This window comes from Tubulanus polymorphus, chromosome 12 (genome assembly GCF_964204645.1).
Source record: "Tubulanus polymorphus chromosome 12, tnTubPoly1.2, whole genome shotgun sequence".
NCBI lineage: Eukaryota > Metazoa > Nemertea > Palaeonemertea > Tubulaniformes > Tubulanidae > Tubulanus > Tubulanus polymorphus.
The window spans coordinates 10649007-10674412 of NC_134036.1; the positions used below are offsets into that span (position 1 = coordinate 10649007).

Genomic DNA, 25406 nt, shown 5'->3' on the forward strand with positions numbered 1-25406 from the left:
GCACAATCTAGCAATCTCAACAAATCTACCCGATTTTTTTTTAAAACAAAATTCCCTGACTATCCCCTGATTTCCTGGTATAAGTGACCACACTGATTCAGTTTTTAAACTATAACCCATAGCCTGGCATTTTGCAAATAAATATTTTCGTTAATGAGCAAATCCCACAGTTAATGATTCAACCATACAAATTCGGATAATTTCGAGAGTTTTCACTAAACTCCATCATCAGAGTAACCAAAAATGATTTTTTTTTGCGAAAAAACCATTAAAATATCTACCAGCGTAGATTTTCTTATACATCTTCGTCATCGAGACTTTCTAGAAAAATCTCCATGTAATGAATTCTACTTTTAAAGTAATTCGGAATAGAAAACTGAATTATTTAGATAAAAGGGAAAATAACTTTAAAATTCATCAATTCAATTATTTTGAAATTTTAAAAACTTCTTTCAAGTAAATCATCTTTTAGTTTCGATGTATCAAGTTTACGTTTAACAACCAATTTTAAGCAACTGGCCTTTGATACCTATAGATAAGGACCATTCTCGTGATTCTGGGAATGGGGGTATTTTAACATTCGGAGCGGCCCAATTCATCAAAGATTTAATTAAGGCCTACCTGTATATACGTATCCGTGCACTTTAACTTCGGCTAAACCGAAATATTCCACTTTTCCAATTCCCTGATGTTGAACTGTAACATATCTACCGATTAGAGGTTTACTACAACGTTTAAAAACATGTCCCCCGCACAGAGCAGGACCGTGATATCCACATTTCACGTTAGATCTGGGAACACCTGCGTCCGTACTAGCAGTAGTGTTACCTACACGTACTTCAAGATTACGAGATCTTCGTTCTGAAATATCATTAATGTAAACGAATGTAGGTAAAAATCCCCCGGGTAAAATTCCCTTCATAGGTATAAAAATCGCCAATTCTTCGAAGTAGGTATAAACCCTACACCAATTCATCAATGGAGTGCATATATATACAATTTAGGTCGCAAATTGCCTAACTATAGACAACTTAAGCGAGTTCACACTGTAAAGTTACGTTTGGAAAAAGCCATCGAAATGGCCACAAATTGGCCCACATCGATGCCGAGAAGAAAACATATATTTTCAGTACTTTTATTTAATGATAGGAGGAATTACTTTTCAATGCTGTCACATGATCCTCACCCATAGATCTGGGTTGTTAGGTTAAAGGTAAGATTAGCTTTCGACTCAAATTTCAACTCAAAAATGGAATACCCAGATCACGTCGAATGTTCTCATGCGCAAAATCCTAACACGAATACGATAAAAGAAAAAAGCTTACTCCACGAATTATCTGGATTGTTATCACAGTTAGTAGCGTCTGATCGATCATACAGGTCGACACCCAGCACGACGTGTTGCGCGCCAAGATCAACTTGAAACCAGGCGTCAGTTTCATTCTTAGTGTGGCAAAGTTCCTCTTCTTCCCCGTCGCTAATCAACCCATCGACGCATTTGTCAGCACCATAAAGAGCACCATAAGGGAGAACAGAAGACGACGTTGCCTGTTTGTCGCGAGCTACATTACCTAGAAGACAACAATTGAACAACATTTCACATACGTGTGTCGTACATGGCATTAGAATACATATATACAACGAATTCTCTGTTTCGTCGAAATCCTTTCGATGGCATTATCCGATCATGTTTTTTACACTGTGACTACACAAATTCAATTATTTTCAGCCACTGTTATGCTTTTCGACAACACATATATTTAAAAAACTAACACTGAATGCTGAAATTATTCGGCGATATCTCGCGTATTAACCTTACGCGGAAATACCGTAATCTTCTCACGTAGGATGACTAATTGGGATATAGTCAAAACGTCGAATGAAACTTTCCGGACTCTTTCCCCCAACCAGAACCAAACCAGGGATTTTATCGACAGTACATTCAAACATGGATACTATAGGCGATATGATGATGAAAAATCCCTGCAATTTGAAAATGTTTTCAAAACTAAGAATTCATTTAATCGATGAATTAAAATGACTCGGCGTTTCGAACTCCAGCTAGAGAGAACCGCGTCAGGTGTGTGAGTGTTGATGTCCGAATTGGGATGGTTCGAGGCTTCGGACTAGCAACCGGCAGCAAACGTAATTTATATCGTTTCGATCTTAACTTACCTATTTGACATCCGGGTCCGTTCCATCCGGCATCACACTCGGCGTCGACTGGACATTTTAGTTCAACCCCAGGTGTCTGCGTTACTGGTGCCTGACCGGGTTTACAGTGTTTCGCCCACTTGCTGTTGTTACAACTACTACCGTAACAAGTTGTGGCTAGAAAAGAATAGATAAAACATATCGGAGAGACATTTTATCAACAAACCTTGAAAAACTGTTCGTCTTCCAGTCTATAGTTCGGGGTTTTAGTGACTTTTGAATGAACTGCAAAAAGCAGACGTTAAATATTTTATCAGCTCACTTTCAAAACTGATCATCCACACTTTACATGTGTTCAGTGCTTCACCCGAGACTTTTTTAATTGAATAAGAACTACATTAGACATTTTATCTGCACACTTTAAAACACTGATCATCCGCCCTTCACATGTGTTCAGTGCTACCCCGAGATAATTCGAATTGAAAAGTGAAATACAAGCACCATACATTAGACATGATCACCACACTTTCTACAATGGAACCTCGTTGATAGAAGTATTGAGGCTAAAAGTGATATTGACAAACGAGCTTCGTATTATGATATGAATATGTTAGCTGGGCGACATTCTTGTCATACCACACCACTCCCTGTACAAATGTACGTTGTGTAAAGTATGTATTTCGTATTTTTGTTTTTGACTTTAGAATTCCTTGACGATTAGGATGAAGTCAAAACGCTGAATAAAATATTAGCTCATGGGAAGATTTTTGGACTCTTTTTTTTGTATTGTCGGATTATATCGTATATCGTTCGAGTGAAGTTCCTTCTTTGTAGGGATTTGAACCTGATGGCATCGCGAGACTCTGCCACGTTCCTCCCTCGCACGGATTTGAACCTGATGGCATCGTGAGACTGTCACATTCCTCCCTCGCAGGGATTCAAACCTGATAGCTTCGCGAGACTACCTCGTTACTCCCTCTCTCGGAGATTCGAACCTGCTGGTACCAGGACTCGGTTGTTTCAGAGAAAAAAAAAATACTTTTTTCAGAAATTGAATGAACTGGGGATATTTCCGGTTGAACAAAAGAAGCTTTCAAATCGCATTTCAATTCCCGATCTATCTCTATAGCAACGTTTGCGTCATAAATGACACCGGAAATAAATTATCAGCGTAAAAAACAGACGAACAAAAGCAAATGTTTCGATCATTTGCCAATTTTCCTTTTGTGTCGGGTTTCCGCCCGCGTTGATCAATAAAATGGGAAGTTTTCTGGATCTGGATGATATATGATGACCGTCCTATTTTCGAAAATCGTTAATTCTTAAATCTATTTATTCAATTTGTCTGCGATCCATTTTGTTTTTAGATATTTCTCTCAATCTTTTGAACGCACACCTCAATTTGGTCATAATACCACCAGTGAAACTATACTGTCCGAATAAACCGTCGTTTTCTATATCAATTCCACACTGTACTGAAGGATTTCTAAAACGTCCTACTTTTTCGTGTTGAAAAGTGGAAAGATTTTAAGTCATTGTTAGATTGTTAACAATATATTTCCTGCCTACGAATGGACTTTGATGATTTGAAAATAATTTTGAACGGCAGGCATGGAAAAATATCGTTCAAATCGGTTTAGTTCACCTTGCTATAATGTCTGCATGCACTGGTTAATATGATATAGTTGTTAGGTTAAATAAATTGAGAATTCATACAGACTTGAAATCGAAAAGTCGTGTTTCTTGAACATAGTCCGATAGACGAACCGATCGGATCGAAAGATCATCAGGTAGGCAGGATTTTGTTCAACAATTAATGTATGGAATTCTTTTTGAAATATAGAAATGGAAGTTTCCGAATATGGATATCGGATATCAAAGAGGCAGCTTATGATTGTCAACACTCCAATGCTGACAAGGAAACAAGCTGTGACGTCATGTGCACGGTGTCTTAAGGTCTTAATGTTTTCAAGTGACATATGGCCATATTGCCGGTACCAAATATCATGGAACTATAAGGGAATAGTCGCTGAGATGGAGTGGGCGTCGGCGTTCTGTGTTAATATCATGTAAAATGGCCCGACCAACAGTCGAAAGTACAGCTAAACATTGAACTCCTTCCGTGGCCCTGAGCGTGAGAACGCGTGGTAAACCAAAGTTTTTCCTAAAATGGAATGCGCCACGGAAAACTTATACATCAATAGATTAATGAATTTTCTTTACCGTCTCTCCGTTGAATTTCCACTCGAATTTCATTCACGATAAATGATTAATACGAACTCACATCCAGTTTTATTTACCCACGGCAGGCCGGATTAGCCGCTAGGAATTTTTTCATACTTGGTTAATTTTCGGCATGATTGATCCGACCTGGTTACTTAAAAACACCATTGATAAAATACTATGTCCGTGTTGAGACGATTTTATAACGAGAATCCGACAATAAAGACGAGAAAATATAAAAGTTACTTCAGGTATCATATTTAGCCTTATTTTAATTTCGTCTGTCTGCTATGACATTTTGGATCAATTCAGAAATCCGCCTTGAAAGCTGGTTTCGTAATGTTGTTTGTGAAGACGCGCGCACGCAATTAAGAATGAAAATGTCAGTTCTGAAAAGCACACGAAAGTACACTTGGGCGATGTTGAATTCATAAAAATGGCATGAAAATGAGAAAAACCCGATAAATACCAATCACGACGCGCACTTCGAATAATGTATGAAATTGATTTAATTATTCGGTAAAATAAAGATTACACAAATTGAAGAAACCTTTTCATTCTAAATGAATTCAGCGATTCAGTAAAAATCATGATAAGCTACTAATAACGTGATAAAACTACGCAATAAATCGCGAGAGACGAATAAAATATGAGTCCCACAATCACAAGTTCGAAAAAGATTTAAAACATCAAAACTATAAGGAATTTATTAAAAACTCGAATTTTCGGTTTTATCCTAAAAACCATTCTCAAGAGTGACTAAAACTATGACATTTCACAGTATATATACCAGTAAGAACGACGCACACTATTGCACATGAAAACTAGGTAATATTAACCAGAGAGGAAATGTATAGGCACAAAAGTTTATTATGAGGGGAGAAACCAAGGTTACCATTGACACAGGAATTTGAATGGGAATTTATTAAAGCCGACTCAACTATGTGACGTCGGGTAATACTGTGAGAGGGAAAAATTATTCGAGAAATATAGCTGCCAACTGTGTGTACCGTAGTAGGCTATCGATAATTTGTTAATATTACCTAGTTTTCATGTGCAATAGTGTGCGTCGTTCTTACTGGTATATATATTGTGAAATGTCATAATTTTAGTCACTCTTGAGAATGGTTTTTAGGATAAAACCGAAAATTCGAGTTTTTAATAAATTCCTCATAGTTTTACATAGTTTATCATGATTTTATACAAAGCCTAAACCGATAAAATTCAGTGGCTTGTTATTGTCAGCTTGCTTGTATACCAAGCTTCGCTAACATAAACGATGATGTTGCCCTTTTAACTGAAATCTTGACGTATCAAATCATAAATAAATAAAACTGCAAAAATTGCTTCAATCGTTTTTACGCATGAGGAATCGATCTTGATTTGAAAGGCACTTGTTGACGTGTGGGGAAAAATTGAAAATTTTCACAGAAATCCTTTAAAACGATTCCAGTTATTTTGGACTTAATTTTGCAATACAAACGAAAACATACCAGCGGCAGCAAATCATAAGCTCTTTAATGGGTCTTCTTAGGGGATTTTTACCGGGGAATTTCGACCATTACCGTGTAGACGAGCCGGTAACAAAAACCTTTGGAAACAACAAATTATTCGCTTGTATGAATTTACGCCACTTTTGATAGGATTGCCTAATCAAATATTTCAATCATGAAGATGGCGAGTTGACTGAGCCCGAGGCGCAAGTCGATAGTAGTTATATAGAAACAACAAACATAATGCATTTTCCTTAAAAGTGTTTCATCTATAGAGATTTAATACAACTTGTCAACAGTTCAATTTCTATAATGCGATGACCTATGTATGGAAATATGTTTTCTGTTTGTTTTACGCGTGATCCAGGGGGATAATACCTTCGCCCAAACGTTCTACACACACATGATACCATTTAATGAATCCGAAATATATCCAGGCCTAGAGTTCATGCTGAAGGATGAAGACTAAGAATATCTTAGCAATATAATTTTTAGAAAGAGATTTTTGTCCACTGAAGTTTAGAATAGCACGCCGGACTCTTTGTTAGGATCGACCACAGTTCTATAGTGAATTGATTACAAGTAGTTAATTTAGCAAAACAAAGTAAATTGTTCATTACAATGCATTGCTAAGGGTTAGTTGTAAAAAACCCCAGAATGTTGGAAAAATGGCCAAGGAAAAATGGCCAGGAAAGAATGGCCAAGGAAAAAATGGCCAAGGTAATTTGTCTAGGAAAAAAATGGCCACGGAAAAAAGGCCAAGGAAAATTTATGAGAACTACTGCCAATGTTAATAAAACATAAAGCTTTCAATATAATGACATCACATATTTTTCATGGGGCTTAAAACAATTAAAATCGGTATTAATGAGTTCAGAAATGTGATGAACTTACATTTCATTTCATTGCATATAATGAATATATCAAGAACTATCATGCAAGTGGTCAATGAATAAACTTACTAGTGATTAACTTAAACTTAATAAAATAACTAAGTCAATAATTCAAAACATCTAAGTAAGCGAGTAAAAATCCCCAATTCTTCAAATTAGGTAATCCCCTCCCTTTGAAGGGATTATAAGTAGATACAATCTTAAGGTCAATTAATTCGTATTATTGATACGTATATCCAATTTATTCATATTTTACTGTCGAACACCGTAAGGATATCAATATGCCCATACAAACTATGCTATTTAAATTAAAACATACTACAAATTAACCTTTCATTGATACTAAATTAGTGCATATACATGTAGTTATTGCACAGCTTAGTAAAGGGGTTCATCGCGCATTTCAAATATATTACACTAGCTTGAATCTAAAATATTTAATATCAAAAGTACGTTATTTCTAATAATTCATGACATCGCACAGCTGAAATTCAATAATATTCCAGTTCGAATCTTAAGATATTACAAATAAAAGTTTATTACTCTTATTAATTCTTACAATTTATTTTATCCGTAAGAATTTATCGCAACGAAAGATTTCATTTAAAAGTTCAAACATATTTCAGTCTCATTGCAAATTCGAGAAACATCGTGCTTTGACATGTTCTTGACAATCACCAAGTATGAATATTTGGGGGATTTTTACCCAGGGTATGTTTACCCAGGGTTTAGATTTTTTAGATTTCTACATAGGAAATCTTTACCAGGTGATCTTTTTTATACGGATGAAGGTATTTTGAAGGAGATATTCTGGGGGATTTTTAATTGTCATATCTAGCTACAGTAGATACTTTGATTATTCGCTACGTTACTTATTACATATCACACAAATCCGCGTAACGCTAGAATCAATACTGTTAGCAAAAATCACTAAGAATCGCAATTTGCTCATTTTGTAATATTTTTGAAATCGTCCAATTTAATTGCAGAGATTCCCCGATATATCACGAGTAATGAAACAGATATCACGTTTAAACGTAGATTTTTCTTTAATTTTGAAATCCATAGAGCAAACATTTGAACCTAATGTTATTGAACATAAAGCTCCCAACCCTCCCTGCATTTATACATCGAGAAATCCAACTCGACTATAATAGGCTTTTTATCATGGTGTAATATAGCTTGTGCAACAGGACGTCACTGATTCATTACGTTAATTGTGAGGTGTTTATACATAATAGTTTCGTGAATAATTCATATGGTGGGATCATAATCGGAAAAGATCTGCCTTAAAGAATTTATCGCCGTAGGGAGTTTGAGCTTCTCGATAAAATTCCCCAAAAATAATTCAAAATCGCCCTATCCAATATCTAAAGGCCATTCAAAGCAATATATTTTGTCAATTCTTTTTGAATTTATCCATAATCAATAACATATTCTTAATAGTAATGATTTTATTATTAGGAATCTGATCTAATATATTTCTAGTTGTAAAACGTAGCTGTCCGATTTACGAGCAATTATCACATTAATGAGATGATCGCTCGTAGGTCGGATGGATGGACATATTAGTGTGTACCGGTTTACAGTGTCTTAAATCAAAGATTCCATTTGATATCCGTCGTATTTCTATGAAAGAGTACAAACAGAAATATAAACCCTATACAGGGTACAAATCAGAAGTTAAAACTAGGACAATGGCTAATTTGCAAACAAAAAGGGAAAAATTTCTCTCAACAATCATGACCCACATAAGCCGCGATCATACGAAGACGATTTGGCCCGGGCCAAATTAGCACCGATCAGGCTCGGGCCAAATTTGGTAATTAGAGAGTGCGTTCACACGCAAACCATTCACTCGATACTAAACAATGCTCAAACAAAGCGAAGTGGATCATTTACGGTGCTAGTTGCAATTCAAACGCAGTCATTTGTCTGGTGCTCGGGCCTGGTCCGACGTTTTTGGTCGGGCCAAATTTGGCCCGGGCCAAACAGGCTCGGGCCCATTGGCACCCGTGTGAACAGTTGGTCCGGCCCAAATATGGCCCTGGCCTAAAAAAATACACGTGTGATCGCTAGAGACGATTTGTCGGGGCTAAATTGGCTCGAATCAGGTCCGACTTAAATTTTACGCATGGCTTACCAAAGAGCGCGCAGATTTTCATGTTCAAATTCATTTCACATTCAAATTCAAACCCATTCATTCGTTACTAAACAATGCTTAAACCATGGAATCTAAAACGAGTCCATACTTAAACCAAGCGAAGTGACTGACTTCCAGAACCAGTTTAAATCAACACGCTTAATTTGACTCAGGTCTGGTCCGTCGTTTTTGGTCGGGCGATTAGGCACGGGTCCATTTTGCACCCATTACTGTTTTTTTTTCGCCAGATCCCTCCGTCCCTACACCTTTTAACTTGATTTTTATCATCCACGTATTTAAATTTCGATTCTTTCAGCTTGTGTTAATTTTATACTCATGCAAAGCAGACTGATTACAATTTGCAGCAGTGCGCTATATAATGAAATAAGTAATATTGATTGTTAATATCAATATCAAGTGTGAATTTGCAGTTGAAAAATAATTGATTTGATTAACAGTATAATTTGATCTAGACCTCCCAGCGTCAATCAATGAAGAAAAAATTTAACTAGTCAAAGACTCAAGATCAAGTAAAGAAAAAGGAAGATGCATTCCAACAACTGATTGCGATGTGAAGACTATATAAGCCTTATTATTAGAAAATGCACTACAGCTATTCAACTTTCTATAAATCATTCGTCGCAGACCCTCAAATACCGTGTACATTATCACTCAAATTGCCTAAATATGTCTGGTGTCGTCGCTATAGTATACTATTTATTAAAACAATTATTACACCAATATAATTAATATATACACCTATCATTCTAAAAGCTCAGGTTTTAGCGTTTAGTCGTTTGGAAGAACATTCATCCCAAAGTCTATATTTCGAATAACAGTCCAGTTTCCTTCGTTCGACATTCGGAGGAACATTCCTCCCGAAGTCGATACTTTGAATATCAGACCTGAAGGTCAAATTCTCTTCGTTTGACCTTGGGAGGAATATTCCTCCCAAAGTCAATTCTTTGAATATCGGACCCCATGGTCAAGTTTCCATCGATTGACATTGGGAGGAATATTCCTCCCGCAGTCAATTTTCACAATAGCGGTCCTCTTAATTGGTGACACTCAAAGAACGCGCGGCTCAGATTTCTATTGTGCGCCTATCGCGAGCTGCGCGTGAATCACTTACGTAATCTTTTCTGTAAATGTGAAGACCTCGGGGGCATTATGTTCTCTAAAGCCCAATATTATCCCAAATTCCGGACTGTTAATAGGTTGATTTTACAGCAGAGTCGACATGTTTCAACAATTTTTAACTGTTCATTTATGAATATTTGAGGACTTATGAACTAAAAATTAGTTAAATTTTTGATACATTTTGAGAAAGTCACAAAACATTTGAGACTGCGTTCCAAGTGGAAGAGGAAAACAATATTCACCAGCGGAAGATAGACAGTTACGCAATATTAAGAATGGGCATTTTGGACTTGACAATTTTGAACCCGTGAGACAGTGACATAAAACAACTTTAGCATAAACTGCGATTCGGGACAGTAACTAAATCAGAAGCTTCTATATATAAGTTTTTCAAATTTCAGGGCAGTACATATTAAACCAGGCCGGCCGGTGACTGTTGAAATCAAGTTCATCAACTGAATGTGGCTTTCAATTGTTTTATGATAGGATGCATCTTTTAATGTAAAGCAATTCAGGCCTTAGCTTAATACTAAGTATAAACAAAATAAAAAATCAAAATCATCAATCAGTGTTGCAAACTAAACACAGATAATCGGGCGATTGCTAACGTAAGGGCATAAAATGAGTTCAATTGATGACACTTAAAACCATCTTTTACTTAAAAATAGTTTTGATGGGTTCATCTAACGAAACCCATAAAAAAATCAAAGAAACAAAATGAACAACACAAGTTTTATGTATTATAACTGAACGTACCTTTTACGCGGGTTGAACCAAAAAATACGACTAGAAACGAAGCTAGAAATAGTAAGACTTTGGTGGCCATCGGATTCGAATACGAGTTCACTTCCTAAGTCGGTAAATGTTAGATCCAGTCAAATCGTAGACAATTGTCTTCCTACGGTCTATACGGTTTTAGAACGATGAACTTGGAGAGTTTATTGTCCAATTCGCAATAAATAAGTCTTCTGCATAAATAAGAATAAGAAGTAAGTTGCTAAATGTGTTCCGCAATGTTCCGGAATGTCTACTTACAAGTACCCCGTGGGGTATGTGTGGGGTAGGTTTCCCGTCGCACCCGTGCGCGAGAGCCTGTCGATTCGTGTTTAAAAACAAACCAATTAACGCGTAAAAAAGGTAAAAACAAACAGAAATGCCGATTTCGTTCGGTTCAATTTGATTCAATTTGATTACGTCGTTCTCTACCACTGCTGGACGCGCACTATCGTCCTAAAATGGTAACTTTCATAGAAAAAGCAAACAAACGAAAACGGAATAAACTTCCTCTTTCATAACTTGTGTTGCGAATATGTGTATAGATTTACTGAACTAGATATTTTAAATATCTAGTTCAGTAAATCTATTCGATTCTAGTTTTTTGCTTCCTGCATTAGAGCGCATAATATTATCTTCGGCAGTTAGGGATGTTTTCAGTTTCACCAGGCGCCATTATGGGGGCATGTACCTCAGCGTGCCGCAGCATCGTTGAACAGATTTAAACATATTATTTCTGTTGCACTTAAACCACAAGCGCGATTTACTTATTTTCTTTTATCACTACTTATTTTAATTGTAGTTCATCCCCTTTTGCCACACCGATTAGATTTACATATCGTTAATAAAGGTGACGATTTCTATTTTCTGATTGTGTTCATATTATTTTCCGCAAAATTCTGACACGGCTATAGTTTAAAAGAAATACGTCTTTTTTCAGGAAACGTTTGAGAAAAATAGGTAATTTCATGGCACTGTGAATGTTTCAGATACAATTTAGAACTTTTTTTCCGAAGAAGAGAGTTTTACCAGAAGATCTATCAATGATGCAATCGTAAAAATTTTTTCATAGAAACGCGCGCGGCCACCGGTTGTGTTTAGCGCAAGGCGCGCGCGCGAATGGTCGATTTTCTGTTTCACCTTGGCAGTGGCGATCATCTCGTAGAGATCGTACTGCGGGAATAAGTGAAGAACCAAATAGCGACAATCGCCTTCGAAAAATTAGGCAAAAAATTGAGAAAACTATGGAAGCCCTGAAACGACATTACGAATTACGTTTTACGAAATACGTTTTCCAAACGATTTCCATTTTCTTATTAGCTATTGCTTCAAAATTTTTTCGGAAAAACACGGGCTTTGCAATGAAGTCGAATCATGACTGAAGATTGCAGAAAGAATCTGACTGAATTTATTTTGCATTTCGAAATATAAACATGTATATATCCGTGATATTGAGGGAGTTTCGTACGCATTTCTTATTACAAGTAATAATGAGACCAAGGAAGTCAAAAAGTGACTTATGATAATTTCAAATGATTAAACGTATAGAGATTCAGCCTGCATACACCCTGATTCCTTTTATTAATAAATTACAAACACTGCACTGTCCTGTTTGGCAAGGGCACAATGATTTAGACGATACAAAACTGGACATTATTCGGGGTTCATGGAGATAAAAAGGAATTGGACTCCATATCGGTGCGGATACAATTGTTCAATTGTAACAAATGATCAGAACAAGTCTTAGCTTTTAATAATGAAAATATATATTTATATTTGAAAGCAAAGCGTTTGTTTGGGCTGCAATCTCATCGATCATCGTTATTAGTTGAAGCATTCGGCAAAAAATACAACCGATCACACTACTTAAGTGCTGCCTTCTGCCTGCTACCCAAAGTTTAATATTCACGACACGGAGAGTGCACCACAACCTTGACCTCTTGTTCGAAGTGTTGTGGTAAATCGTTGCCCAAAATGCAAGTCGTAAAACGTAACTCGTAAGACGTAATTCGTAAAACGTAATTCGTAATGTCGTTTCAGGGCTTCCATAGAAAACTAATATATTTTCATTTCATTATTTATTCATCACCGAAGTCAAACATACCTTAATGCTGAACACAGCGACGTACCAAACAGTAAAATGCGTTAATTAAGTTTATGAGAAAAGATATTGAAAGGAGCTATGTTTGTGATTTAAGGTAAGTAACCTCATTCAAAAAACATAATTCTAAAGGTGAAAACAGAAAGAAAAAAGGCTTTTCCTACCTTTTTACATGTCCAGGTGGCATAACTTATAATTCTTGAGGGTGTGGAACCGTTGAAAGCAAGGTACAGCACACATTGCTACGTAACATTGAATACACTCATATTTCGATTGTTTTCTGCCTCTGGGTCGAGTAGAATCTGAGCAAACTACACAATTCGGCCTGCCGCTTTCAACATTCCCTGGAAAGTGTGTTTCTATTGTGGCATTTCTCCAGTTGGTTGACGGCCACGAGACAGTGGGGTTTCGTTTATATATCCTTCCAGTAGTGATTCGGACGCCATTCGCTGAAATCTCTGCAGAGTGACATTGCCATTGTTTTGTTGCAACTTGTGTATTAATTATGTAGGTATTCAGCATGCACACTGATAAGAGGGATTGAAATATTCTCGGGTACCACTTTCGAGATCTATGTGGAAATCTGTAGGTTTTTGTACGCTGATCCGAGACGTCAACGCCTCCCATGTATTTGTTATACTCATTGATACAACTCGGCTTCTTGATGTCCCGAAAACCCGTTTATGTTCCACGTGCACGTATCTGTTTATCCATACAGTTATTTGTATATACATTTGTGAGGACATGTACCCTTTTTGTATCATGCCATGCGACAACTAACATTATTCCATTACGACTGAAAACTGGGTCATCGCCTTTAGATAGTGGGTTGTGATGCGGTTTAATTGACAAATGTAATCCTTTTTGTGACACACGAATTGTTACACAGATACCGGTTTGACGATCACTAAACAATGTAGCTAGTGGTACACTGGTATAAAAATTGTCCATGAACACAATGTGGCCTTTATCATAGTTATACTCACAAAGTTTATAAACAATTCTAGCGCTGTTCTCATCTTCAGTGTCCACATCATTTCGATCATCGGCAGCATGGATTTTCCTGTGTAAAGAATCCAATCTACTATATATGCTGACTTGGAATCTGAGAGAACAATTGCCTTGTACCCCCATTCATCTGGTTTATTTGGGTTGTACTGCTTGAATGTACTTTCGCCTTTGAAAGCAATTGTCATTTCATCTAGGGCTATGTTATGACGGCACATAAAATTGCTTGAATTTAGGTATAAGTAGATCTATAAGTGGTTTTGTTTTGAAGGCTCTCACATGACCTGGTTCCCCACGTGGTATTCTGTTCTCATTGTTGACTAAGTGAAGTTAACTCATAATCAAGGTGAATCGATCTCTTCTCATTATTTTTTTGAACCCAGGTGTTTCTGTTGTCCAGTAAGTATCCCAGTATAGTTCAATTTCATGCTTTTCTACCAGTCCCATTATGAAGCATATAGAAATAAAAGCTTTCATTTCATGTATTGTTACAGGTTTCCATTCACGAAATCGCGACCTTGGCTTTAGATTCTCATTATTTTCAAGAAATTGTTTGAAATTGTTTCACACGCAATTCTTCAACTGTTTACATTGGTGTTCACAATCCACTCTTCTCGTATGGCTATGTAATTTCTTACCGGGTCTGTTAGTGTATTCTTTCGCGTAATTCTCAGCAATCAGTATTAATATAAATCCGACAATAAACAACACGATATCCATATTGTAGTTTCAACACTAGACGGACTTGAAGCCCCTGGCAGACGGTGCCGGATTGTAAAACTTGCAACGCGAGATCACTCGCTCCTCACCAGCTCACATTGGCACATACAGCGCAGGCCCGAGCGTGTGTCTCCGCCACAGACGACGCGCTATTACGTATAAATCGAACGTATTCTCTATGAATGTCCCCGTGAAAAACAAATATTCAAAGGCCCTTGCCACGCGACGCGTCTATGGAATGTACGTTGGTATCCGGTTCTGCTATTTATATCATCACAAAAGAAGTCGAAGTAGTTATAGTGTTTGCCTCGATCAGTTTTATATTTAGCATCAAACGGTGTCTACGCATCACGGTTATCATCCAGCGTTCATGTAGAGTACACGCTAGCGCTCAATTTGATCTCAGAGTTTCAGCGCAAGGTACTACACTTGCTTACTGAAATCCAAGCTGATGCGAGGAGGTGCCTAGCTGATAGAGAAGATAATGAATCGGACATTCATATCAACGCATTATCGGACATAGAGGAGTTCCAGCTTCTCAAATCAGAATTAAGAGACCCCGAGAAACATGTAACACTGGTATGTTGTTTAAGCTGATTAAAAGTAGGTGGTGACACATATAAGGATGCAATATCGAATGTTATGAAGAAGTAAATATTATTCAAGCTGCTTCTTTTATCGATTTCATTTTGGACCAACAGTACTCATAAGTGAAAGAATACGCCCAGGAAAACCAACCCCCGTGAAGCTGGCTCCCGGTTCCTCGGTTCCCGGTTCGGCTCCCGATTAAAAACCATTTTGCGCGCGATGATCAAAACAAACATTTGCGCGATGTAAGCGTCAGCGGTTGCTCGGATTTTGTATAGTGTGCTTGAATACTGAGACGCCGGTGACCTAATTTCATTTTGTCTGCCTACAGAGACGCGGATGGCCTCAATTCTGGGGAATGTAATAGTGGAGAATACTGCGATGTGAGCATCATCGGTCTGATACGAGGAAGATTGTACTGCATGATTTGTTATATGTTGCTAGTTTTTCACACAGCCAATTGCGTTACTGCCCTGAGCCCGGTTTAAGTAATGATTCTAATTGAAAATGCTTAATTGGGGGTAGTTAATTGGTATACCTTTGTCAGCGATATGAAGTTGGCTATTGAAATGTGTAATGAAATAAATATCTTCATTACAGGCATTGTCAACATATTTGAAAATCATTTTGAATCGGTAGCCGAATCGGGACCCGGGAAGCGGGAGCAGGCTACTGGTTCGGCTCCCGATTCCAAATATGAAGCTGGCTACTTATTCGATTCGACTCTATTGCGGACAGGTAAATGTTATGATTGCGTAAGCATGGTGTCTGCTCTTGAAGTACTAGCCGCAACCTTGACCAACAGTCGAGACGAGGGCAATCGAGACGTCTAAACACAACGCGCAACCATGTCCGCTGACTGCGAGCGTTGCCCCGAGTGTTGACCTGCACTATGACTCAGCAAGTCATAATATCTTCTTTCATTCATTGAATGTTTTGTGAAATAAGCGAAATCCTCGGAAATGTCTTTCTTATTATAAACTGCAAGCAGCTGCTACTACGTCATCATTCCGATATGAATGTATGAAGCTACGAGATGTACGCGTGACTTGTGATATGTAGGTTTCCATAGACAAGTGGCTGTCCAATATCAATAGTAGATAAAAACCCACAATAAAAAGAGAGAATATCTGGTAGCTTAACGTTTCAACTCAATTCTATGAGGCATTTTCAAAAACTGTTTTTGAAAATGGCTCATGGAATTGAGTTGAAACGTTAAGCTACCAGATAGTTTTTCTTTTTATTGTGGGTTTTTATCTACTTGTGATACGTAGTTTTTCCCACAGCCAATTGGGTTAATTAATGCCCTGGGCCCGGTTTAGGTGATAATTCGAATTGAAAGTGCTATATTCTAGTTAGTGAATTCGATGATGAAATCTGTTTCACCAACGCTTATTAGGGAAAAGTGAATTAATCGTAATTATCTCCGAAGTTAATTCCAAATTAATTAGTCCTATACGATGAAGAAACTATCATTCATAGAATGACCAGCCCCGTCGCTAATTATGCACCGGAATGTGGGGGAGCTTAAATTCCCGTTCGTGAAACCCGAAACCCGACCCTGGAGAAAACGCGATCAACGAGATCAAAAATTAGACATGTCAAATAAACAGGCGTTCGAACGAGACGTCCGCCCACCGTCCGAATCACCTCTTTAATCCTATAGACGCCTATCTTTTGTTAAGTATTATATTTTCCATAAAAGATATTTCAATATACGTTGGTTGTTCTAGAGTTTCAATTTCATCGTTTTTTCGTCTTGCGTCCAAATACTGAATACGTGTTAAATACTGAAAACGTGTCTGTTTCTATTCGAATCGTACAGTATAATTGAACAGCCGTTCGGCTTGAACTCTAGAACAACTGAACCGATCGTTTCGACGTTGACGAGAAATCTTCACGCTTACAAGTGCGCAGTGAATTGGTTACGAGCGATACGAGTATATATGATAACAATACTTATAAACCAACTCCAAAGCTTCGATCACCGGCCGCTCATCTAAACTGTGTTCACAACTGAAACGCGCAGTGAATTGGTTATGAAGCGAGACGAGTAGCTTTGACTATATTAACCAGCTCCAATGTCTCGATCGCCGGCCGCTCATCTAAACTGTTTTCACGCTGCCTCCGTTTGTGACCTTAGGATAGCAAGCTCAGTCTATCTACGCGCAATGGTGACTGGAAAGTTGCCTCTTGACATCAGTCTCATTAAAAGCTACCAAAAATCTAATCGTGACAATGTAAATAAAACCCGATCAAGACTGTATATATGTAAGTGTACAAACATGTATTCAATATTCACGTGTCTGTGCCGCTTTCTTACTGACGGTCTATCAATACGCATAGCACTGTCCGTTTGATTGCGATACATTCACGGACCTAACTCACTGTATATTAGAAACACATAACTGCTACCAGTGTAAAACTTATACTTTTAGGCAAATTCAGCACCAGATGTGAAGTACCAACTGCGCACCCCTTGACGGAGAAACCCATCCTAATCGGAGCTGCACCGTCGATGTCATACAACTACACTTCGGATACCCCAGGGCCATACTCTCATCTGGAAAATTTGCGTTTCGAAATGTCCTTTCTTCCTATCTAGTCAACACGCGGGATCATCAACTTAGAGGACTTCTACATCAACATCTACCCGAGGAAAAAAACCACACTAAACTATCGGACTATTTACACGTAGAAAACGACCAAAAAAATATAAAAATGGACAAAATGATCTTGTAATATAGCTATTTCCAGAATCTCATTGTATTAAATTAGGCAGCCAGAAAAATTCATCCCAATCAGTCGCTTGCCGGTTCAGACTGAATGGAAGATTGTTTGGATGAACCGGAACCGAATTTCCAATTATGTACTTCGATTTTAAAATATTCTGTTTACTCGACCGCCGATCACACATCTATATCTGTACTTCGATTTCCGATTTCAAAGTCAAACCCCCTGTTTCGCTCCCGGCAGGTGTGGTGGGTCTGTAAGGGACACTCAATCGAAAAATCAAACAAAATTTACCAGCCAAATAAATAAATAATGGGGACAATCCCTATTTTAAGATCAAAACTGTTTTCACAACTCAAACGTCGTTAAGTGAACTAGCGAGGCGGATGGCTTATGCTAGTACCTACTCGCTCGAAAGCTGCTATCGTCGTCACTTCCGAGATCGATTCTTATAAATTCGGCGATTGTTTACGCTTTGAGCTGTTTGCTGTAGACGCATTACTCCGACGACGAACTGAAATATAAGAAAGCCGCGACAATCGCTGAAAAGGTATTTACGTCTTAACATTCTGTAACCATCGCGCACGACGATGCGAGTGACAATATGGGAGCCCTCGCCCGGTTATTGATTTTCGAAAATCTCGATGGCGAAATAATCATTCGTTTCATGATAAATAGAATTATTATATTATTTCATATGCTCAGCGAAATATTCAATTGAATGCGATGGAAATAATGAACATTCCACGCAAGATTAATTGCAAGACTCTAAAGTCAATTACTGTGATGAACTGACTGGCTTTATAAAGTAACAAGCGGATGTGATGCATATGAACATGGGTCCAATTGCAAAGTAGGGGCTTACATTCCAGATGGGACTCAGACCATCTTGGTTCTATTGTCGATCTAACAATCTATGACCAGACTTGTGACGATGACCACTTTTGGATTAAGTCGCACTGAGGTCCCGACAGGTTTCGCTGTTGGGTTATTAGTCGACCGCGTTTCAATTTTCATCGATATCCAATTTCACTGAAAATGAAGCATTACCACTGGGTTTAAGTTTAGTTCTCTAACTACTTATTGTTTTGGTCTTGGGCTACATTCAAGTAAGGCACATAGCTATTTGAATTGAGTTGAATTCATTTTGCTTTTCAAAATTACATTATGAAACGGAAAAATTAACAGAGTTTCGCGTGAAACTTTTTACAATATATAGCATTAATGAAAATAGAGGGGATCGTGAGAAGTCAAAAAGTGACGTATACGAATCCGAGCACCCTAACTTTATGCAAATACATATGTAATACAAAGATTATGACGATTATGCAAGTATTATTTAGATAAAAGTAGATAATTACAATTAGATAAAATGCAAATATATAATAATACTATATTTAAATGTCACTAGATAGGAATTTTACAATATTTGTCTATTTCTTTCAGATGCATTACGTCATAACTCTGGGAGCCGCGCTGCTGCTGTTGGTGACGTCTTGTAGGTCGTCATGTCTGATATCGAGGGCTAGTAAGTAACGGCGAAGCGGCGCTGTCACTGTCACGCCCAAATTTATTTAGCCAAATTATTCCTAATACAACAAGGAAACGAAGTTGTTGAAATTGTCGCTACATTTTACGCCGTCCGTCCAAGAACGGAGTTCTGATAAGAAAGCGAATATATTAAACTGTTAAATAAATGTCACCTGACTCTTTGGCTATAGGTAAGACATCACTACGAACACTGATTGTAAAGTGGCAATAAAAATGCTATATCAGGGAATTTGAAAACCAAAAATACTTGAAATAGATTTCTTAGAAATGACTAAGTTCTCAAAACTATTTATACGAATACTTCAACATTATTTTGCACAGAATACTAAGTTTTTTCGGAAGGGGAATGGTTATTTGAGTATTAAATAATCAAATTCATCCGCAGGAGGTACCCTAGATCCAGCTCCGTCCCAAACACCGTTTGTTTCATTTTTAGAGTGTAAATGCGAGACGGGTTGGTCACCGGCAGGAAACGACAAATGCTTCAAGATTTCATCGGTTTACGGTCCGTTCGATAGGATCAAACTTTGCCCCAACAGTTCAATGGCTAAAATTGAGAACCAAGAGCAAAAAGATGTTGCCAGAAGTAAGTACTATTTTAGTCAAACGTGTTTCGATATGAAATTATGGAAATATATCTTTCAGGAACTAAGTATTAAGTACTTCACCTTTGGCATTCAATACCTAAAACACTAGTGTCCCTATGGTTAATATTACTTTCACCAGTCTTCGTAAAAAAGATTTAAAGCCAATTTGAAAAACCATATGCTATGTAACACTTGACTCGCAAAAGCAACATCGGGCGTGAGTTTTGTAGTCTAGTATTAACTTTAACCCGGGGGCTTACTCAATTCATTTTCGATTGAACACCCCCCCCCCCCCAAACGTGCATCTCAACCGCACGGCTCCACGCCGCGACTAAACAACCTCGCCAGAACGGAGAGTCCAGAGCCGTACGGATGGCCACGTGATCGATAAAAGAGTGCGAGTCAAACGGACGTATTCGAGAGTCGACCTGCCCCGGTAGGTGAAAGATCCGGTCTTGACGCGCGCAACGAAGATCATATATTTTTATATTTATACATCCTAGAGTGCTTAAAACACAATTCTCCCGGCCAGTGTATAGAAAGACACGCGTGTGGTATGTTTTCACTGTTTGTTTTTTTTGACGCCTTATGAAACGTTACCATTATGAAACCTAAACAATGTTAACCATTCAGCGTCATTTTACAAACGACAGCCGTAAATCGATGTGCAAAACGTCACAGGTCTATGTGTACACAAACAAGCTATCTGGCAAAATATTATTGACATAGATGTAGAATGGCTTCCTGTGATTATATAATGACCTATATTTGAACGTCGAAATGTTATATTGCATTGAATATCATTAGAAGACGTATTGTAATAGTAAAGGATGTATGATTATATCAGAAGCGGCAGGCATAAATAGAAATGATAAGTAAATCGGATTATTCGGTTAAATGGCGGATGTATACACGATTTGGAAGTCTGATATAAAAGTCAGACCCTGACGTGGGCATGCCGGTGGAATGACGAAGCTATCTACGATGTGTGTAGGGCCGGCGTGAATTTCATCAGCGGCTACAAGCGGTCAATATGAAAATGTGTAAACATATAATTTCAATATTCAAACGTTTTAGAAAATATGTTTGATATTAGGAGTATGCAGGTTTCGTGAGATTATCAATTTATAATAGCATAGCTATCATATACGGCTCCGCGTCCTCTGATGGCATGTGTATTAGGTGACAATTCAATTCAATTCTTTATTGATCCTTATTACATTGAAATCTCGGGATAAAATTCCCAAATTCAATAAACACAAGTTTTAAAATAAATTAATACAACATACATGACACACGGGTAATTCATACAGAACAACATAAGCATGTTATTTTAAATGACAATGTCTACTTCAACCCACCCAGACTCAAGACTCTAGGATATCGAGTGACAGCCAAACCCGTGGCCCGGGCCGGCTGGCTAGGCCACACGATATGCTCGAAGTCATGTTGAAGCAGACATCAGAAGAGCTCGTTCTTCAACCATGGAGGCAATGAAGTTGCAGACCAGCTTAGAGGCATGAGTAAATGAAGTCGGTCGCAAGTTCGCGATCAATTATTGAGAATTTTCAATAAAAAAATCTAAACCACTACTAGAGTCGAAGACCCGCTGTATCATCTACCCAATCGCCAAATCTCATCATTCCCCAAATTTCTTAAAACTTCGATTTCAAATTTGCAATTCCACATTAGCTTAGCCCAGAAATTATACATTTTTTTCGCAGGCGTCAAATAATTTTCTAAAATTAATTTTCTTGTTTATGATTACTTTTACTGTCTGACGTAAGCGTCGTACATTCATTCTACAGTGCTTGAAGATGGGTACTACAGACACGCGTGGATTGGAAATAGCAAATTCGAACCCACGGTGAGTCGCTTCATCTTTGATATACGGTAATGGTTGAAACACCGAGGTGTTAAAATAATTGTAAACGAAAATCCCACGCGCATAGAGACGAGAGAATCGAAATCGACTTTTTTTTCGACGATTATAGTAACCTTTAGGAATATCATTAGTATTCCTGAAGAAAATATCAAATGTTATATTTTTACAAGAAAATTACGATTATTGTAGATTAAAAACAATGGAGAGTATAATTAAATGGGTGATATTCAGTGAAATGATTTGATAAGATTAAGGTGGTCGATTTTGGCTAAATTGAAAGAAGTTGGTTCCCCGATCGCCGATTTTGTACTTCGATTTAGACCAGAAAATATGCAAAATTCGACAGTTCTGCACCCAACCGTAATCGATTCCCTCCTGTCGCTCCCGCCAGGTTGTGGTGAGTTTGTAATGGACACTAAATTAATGCGAATCAAATGTTGTCTATGTAGCGGTTGTAGTGTAAACATATAAAATAATAATTTAGGTAGTGACTGCAGTTGTCCATAGGTAGCGTAGTCGTAGTCACTCTGCTGTGCCGGGGCGCTCGCTACACGGGTCCGCCTGGGTCGACCGCACTCGGGTAGTGAATACGGCAAGGAGACTCTTGTCTTCCCCAGGAAAGTAAATTGTATAAACTATGTAGAATTCGTTCCTCTAAAGAAAAATGTCGCTAAAAAGGGCGCTTAAGCAATACGCTCTCCTCCAAACAGTCGCCTTCCTACTCAACGTAGCCTTAATCTGTGTGGCTTATACAGACCCCCCAACCCGCTCTCCTCGGAGTAATCCGCTTTAGGGGCTTTCCTCGGACGAAACTCGCAGTGTTGATTACTCGACGGATATGGCTACCCCCATTCCAAGTGCCCTCTCGCACATAGCTGTCCCCCGTCATCTCAGGAGCTAATTGCGACTCATGCCAGATCTGTCAAACTAGTCGTATGCATAAGTGTTATCGGTAGCGACGGTCAATAGGGGGATGATCCTCACGTAAAACTAAATGGGTGAGATGCAGCAGGAAAACAACAGAAATCCTCGTCCTTCCTTCCAGTGCCGGCGAATCAAATAAACGCAAGATTCGAAGTTTGATTGGAATGTAGTACGAATTATTAAATATATATATATTTTCTTATAATACAAAATTCATCGTTCTTGATGCCGAGGGGACATCACGTCCACACGCAAAATACATTGATTCTTTACATTTCGATATATAAAAAGAATGTTCCCTTCTTGGCTTGCAAAGCCTTGGTACAGACAATGTACGGTAGCATATAAGTAATATAGGTAATGGGCTTTCAAGCCAAAGGTCGAACGGTCGAGCTCATTAAAAAACAAAACATTAAAAGTAATTTAAAACGATAATATATTTTCATAACCGTGTGCATTTTATATTATAACTAAATATTTATTCTAAGATATCAATAATTTAAATTTAAAAAGCATATTGTATTAAATCAATTGGTCGCTCCGCGACCAATTGATTTATTTACAATACACAAATTCATATAATCAAATATATTTTAATAATAATTATTATTCTATTATTCAACTGAAATACACACGGTTATGAAAATATATTATAGTTTTAGATTACTTTTAATATTTGTTTTTAATGAACTCGACCGTTCAACCTTTAACCTGAAAGCCCATTACCCCTATTACTCTTAAAATAATCATATACATGAATAACATTTAAATTGACAGATTATTCAATATAAAAGTATATATTTACAACATTATTTCAATATTCATATTTGTGTGAGTTAGATTTTTAAACATTAAAAGTGTTAGTAAAGTGTGATTGAAATAATACATGATATAAATCATTGAACTTCTAAAATCAATTTAAAAAAAAAAAATTGATATTAAAATGGAAGCAAATAAGTACTACTGTCCAACATGTAATATCAATATAGATAAATCCCAAAAAGCAAGACACAATAAAACTAAAACACATTTAGAGAATAAATTGAAATTAGAATATGAAGATGATATATTAGAAACTAAATTAGATGAATTAAAGAATGAAAAAGAAACATACAAATGTGATACACGTAATCAATCATTCAGTGATAAAAGATATTATAATGAACATTTAAAATCTAAAAGTCATATTAGAAATAAGAATAATGATATTTTAGGTGAAGATTATTTTGATAAAGATAATGATAAGAAACAGAAGACAATTAAAAGCATAAAAATAAATTAAACAATAAAAGACCATATATGGAAGATGTAAGAAATTATATTAATTCATTAGATAATAAAAAAGATATAGAGATAACCGAAGCATTTAAAAGTGATATTGTTCCAGCAGCTATTGAGTTTAAATTTCATAAAGGAAAAACATTAGAAGAAAATAAAAAACATTTAGAAAATATGAAAGAAATAATAAAAATAATAACTGATGTTGAATATCCTAAAATAAGTATTTCATCAAAAGTTAAATTCGTAAAATCTGAAGATAAACCAATATATAATATAAATTCTCATTCACAACATATTATATCTAAACAACATATAGATGATAAATTAGATAAATGTTATAATGAAGTAAAAACTAAAATAGAAGAGAAATATTTTGAAGGATCTGGTTTAATATTTGATAAAATAATATTTATGACTTTACATGTTTATAACACAAAATATAATAAGTTAACTAAATCGAAACCAATTGATGAAAATAATGTATCATATTATAAAGAACCAGATATTGAAGCATCGAGTTATATTAAACTACCATTTAAAACTAATGCTGTTATAAATGTACAAAATGAAGATGATAAATGTTTTCTATGGGCTATAATAAGTTGTTTACACCCAGTTGAAGATTATAAACAACATAGTTTTAGATTAACTCATTATAAACAATTTGAAAATAATTATAAGATGGATAAGTATCCTGTTATAATTAAAAACATCCCAAAAATAGAAAGAGATGATATAAATGATATAAAGATAAATGTATTTAATTTAATCAAATTGCCAAATACAAAAGGTAACAACATAAAACATTATACATTAGAACCTTTATATCTATCAAAAGATTATGATTCAAATGATGTTATAGATATACTATATTATGAGAATCATTATATGTGGATTAAACAAATCGATTTATTTTTTAAATCAGAAAATGATCACCATAAAATATATCTTTGTAGAAAATGTTTACATAGATTCAGTAATGAAAGTTCATTATAAAATCATAAACAATTATGTGAAAATCATGATTATTGTAAATTAGTTTTACCAAATGAAAAGGATAAAACATTAGAATTCAAAAAATATGATTACAAAAATAAAGTACCATTTGTAATATATGGAGAATTTGAATCATTAAATAAAGAACTAACTGATCAAGATAGATAAGAAATATATTATAAGAGAAAGAAATTAAATTCTAATGAAAATGA

At 36.6% G+C, this 25406-nt stretch overlaps 1 protein-coding gene across 1 annotated transcript in view; it reads right to left on the bottom strand.

The window, feature by feature from the left end:
- The window catches only part of LOC141913853 (uncharacterized), a 36862-nt gene extending 25613 nt beyond the window's left edge, over positions 1 to 11249 (bottom strand). The window contains exons 1-4 of the mRNA XM_074805017.1: positions 10803 to 11249; positions 2176 to 2331; positions 1326 to 1571; positions 622 to 861 (exon numbers count right to left, since the gene is read on the bottom strand). Coding sequence (XP_074661118.1) covers positions 622 to 861; positions 1326 to 1571; positions 2176 to 2331; positions 10803 to 10872 — 712 coding nt within the window. The 5' untranslated portion in view covers positions 10873 to 11249. The remainder of the gene's footprint in view (positions 1 to 621; positions 862 to 1325; positions 1572 to 2175; positions 2332 to 10802) is intronic.
- Positions 11250 to 25406: the final 14157 nt, after the last annotated feature.